We start from the raw sequence: 1,816 nt of genomic DNA, 5'->3' as shown, positions 1-1,816 counted from the left end.
CCCTCCATACCATTCTTCATTCAGTTCATTCATAAATTCATATCATTCATCCATCCATCCATCCATCCATCCATCCATCCATCCATCCATTCCATCCATCCATCCATCCATCCATCCATCCATTAATTTATCCAAACTGATCAGTTCGGCCTGTTATCGGCCTGTTAGTTATGTTATGTTAGTTTTTAACTCCACCTCTCTCTCTCCCCCACCTCCCTCCCCTCTTTCCCCCTCTTTCCCCCTCTCCCCTCTCTCTYAGGACCCTGAGAAGCACAAGATCTGCCTGTTCGAGGTTGGAGAGTTCAAGGGTCGTAAGATGGAGATCATGGATGATGATGTTCCCTCTCTGTTCTCCTACGGATTCACCGATAGGGTCGGCAGCATCATGGTCAGCTGCGGAACGTRAGTGGTCCTCRCTGYGGCATCAGGACACACCCACATCGCAGACAAACATGCCATTGGTCTATAGGATGAGATAGAGCAGGAAGTGGATGAGACAGTGATGTCATTATGACWTAAACAACCAGGAATCACCAAACCTAGATACCTTAGATCGTTTGTAATCKACTGTACAAATTATTCATTCATTTCAAATGGCTGAGTCGTTCCACCRTTTCTATGTAAATAATAGAATTCAGAAACAACAGTTCCAAAAATAGTTTGGAATGACGAAAGTTTCCACAATAGTTTTAATTGTCAGAGGGGTTCCATTTAGAAGATMATTTAATATATAGGCTCTCTGTTTCCCTCTGSCTTCCTGTGTCTACATACTTCAAATAGAATCTAGTCTGCCTCTCAAATGGCACCCTATTCCCTTCATATGCACTATGGGCCCTGGTCAAAAGTAGTGTACTAAATAGGGAATAGGGCACCATTTGGGACRTATCCCTGAAGATCTATGATTCACTTTCAGAAATGCAKCAGGAATGATGTCAGGATGTCTTTCCTGTGTTAAACAGCCTCTTCAGAATCAGAACAAAGGGTTTTATATAGCACAGTTTGTGTGTGTTCGTTCATGCGTGCATGTGTGTGTATGTATCTGTGTGCATGTGAGCTTCGTCTCTCCAGTGTATCTGCACAGTGAGAGAGGAGATAGGTCCAGTTCCTTCATAGATGGGTTTGGCCCACAGTGAGTAGACAGGTTCCCCTCTGGTTGAAACATCAAACGGACAGACTGGTACCTGTGGCACTACAGGCAAAACGTGACAAACAGATCAATACCTCTGTTTAGCAAGACATATCTCTCCCTCACAGCTTCCAACTCCCCTGCCTGTTCTCCTGATGCTGTCGGCTTCTCATCTTTTCTCTCTGTCTCCCTCGGTTCTCGCTTTCTTTTCTACTTTACTCTTCTTTGTTCATTTCTCTACCTCTGTGTCCCTCCTGGCCTCTCTCTCTGTCTCACACTATTGATTCTCTCTCCGTCTTTCTTTCTCGTCTCTGTTCATCTCTTCTTCCTTCTTCTCTCTCTTTCTCCCATCTATGTCCCTCTCTTCCCCCATTCCAGCCCTCATTCACTCAGCCCTTTCCAACTTCTCCTCTCTCTCCCATCTCTCTCCCTCTCTTCCCCATCTATCTCTGTCCCTCCATCYCTTCACTCATCCCCCTTCTCCTCTGCTGTTTTCTTCCAGCTGGGTGGGTTACCAGTTCCCTGGATACCGTGGTTCCCAGTACCTCCTGGAGAAGGGTGACTACAAGCACTTCAATGAGTTCGGCGCCCGTCACCCCCAGTTCCAGTCTGTGAGGCGTATCCGTGACATGCAGTGGCACCAGCACGGCTGCTACACCTTGTCCAGCAAGTGAGGGTCCCAGAGGGCGA

General features: G+C 46.8%; 1 protein-coding gene across 1 annotated transcript; it reads left to right on the top strand.

The window, feature by feature from the left end:
* The first annotated feature begins 160 nt into the window (after nt 1–160).
* On the top strand, nt 161–1,814 carry LOC112078399 (beta-crystallin B1-like). The gene is made up of 2 exons (XM_024144662.2): nt 161–402; nt 1,629–1,814. The coding sequence occupies exons 1-2, from the start codon at nt 176–178 to the stop codon at nt 1,798–1,800; spliced, it is 399 nt and encodes a 132-aa protein (XP_024000430.1). The 5' UTR covers nt 161–175; the 3' UTR covers nt 1,801–1,814.
* Nucleotides 1,815–1,816: the final 2 nt, after the last annotated feature.

This window comes from Salvelinus sp. IW2-2015, unplaced genomic scaffold (genome assembly GCF_002910315.2).
Source record: "Salvelinus sp. IW2-2015 unplaced genomic scaffold, ASM291031v2 Un_scaffold5626, whole genome shotgun sequence".
Taxonomy (NCBI): Eukaryota; Metazoa; Chordata; class Actinopteri; order Salmoniformes; family Salmonidae; genus Salvelinus; species Salvelinus sp. IW2-2015.
This window is presented reverse-complemented; position numbering and strand designations above follow the sequence as displayed.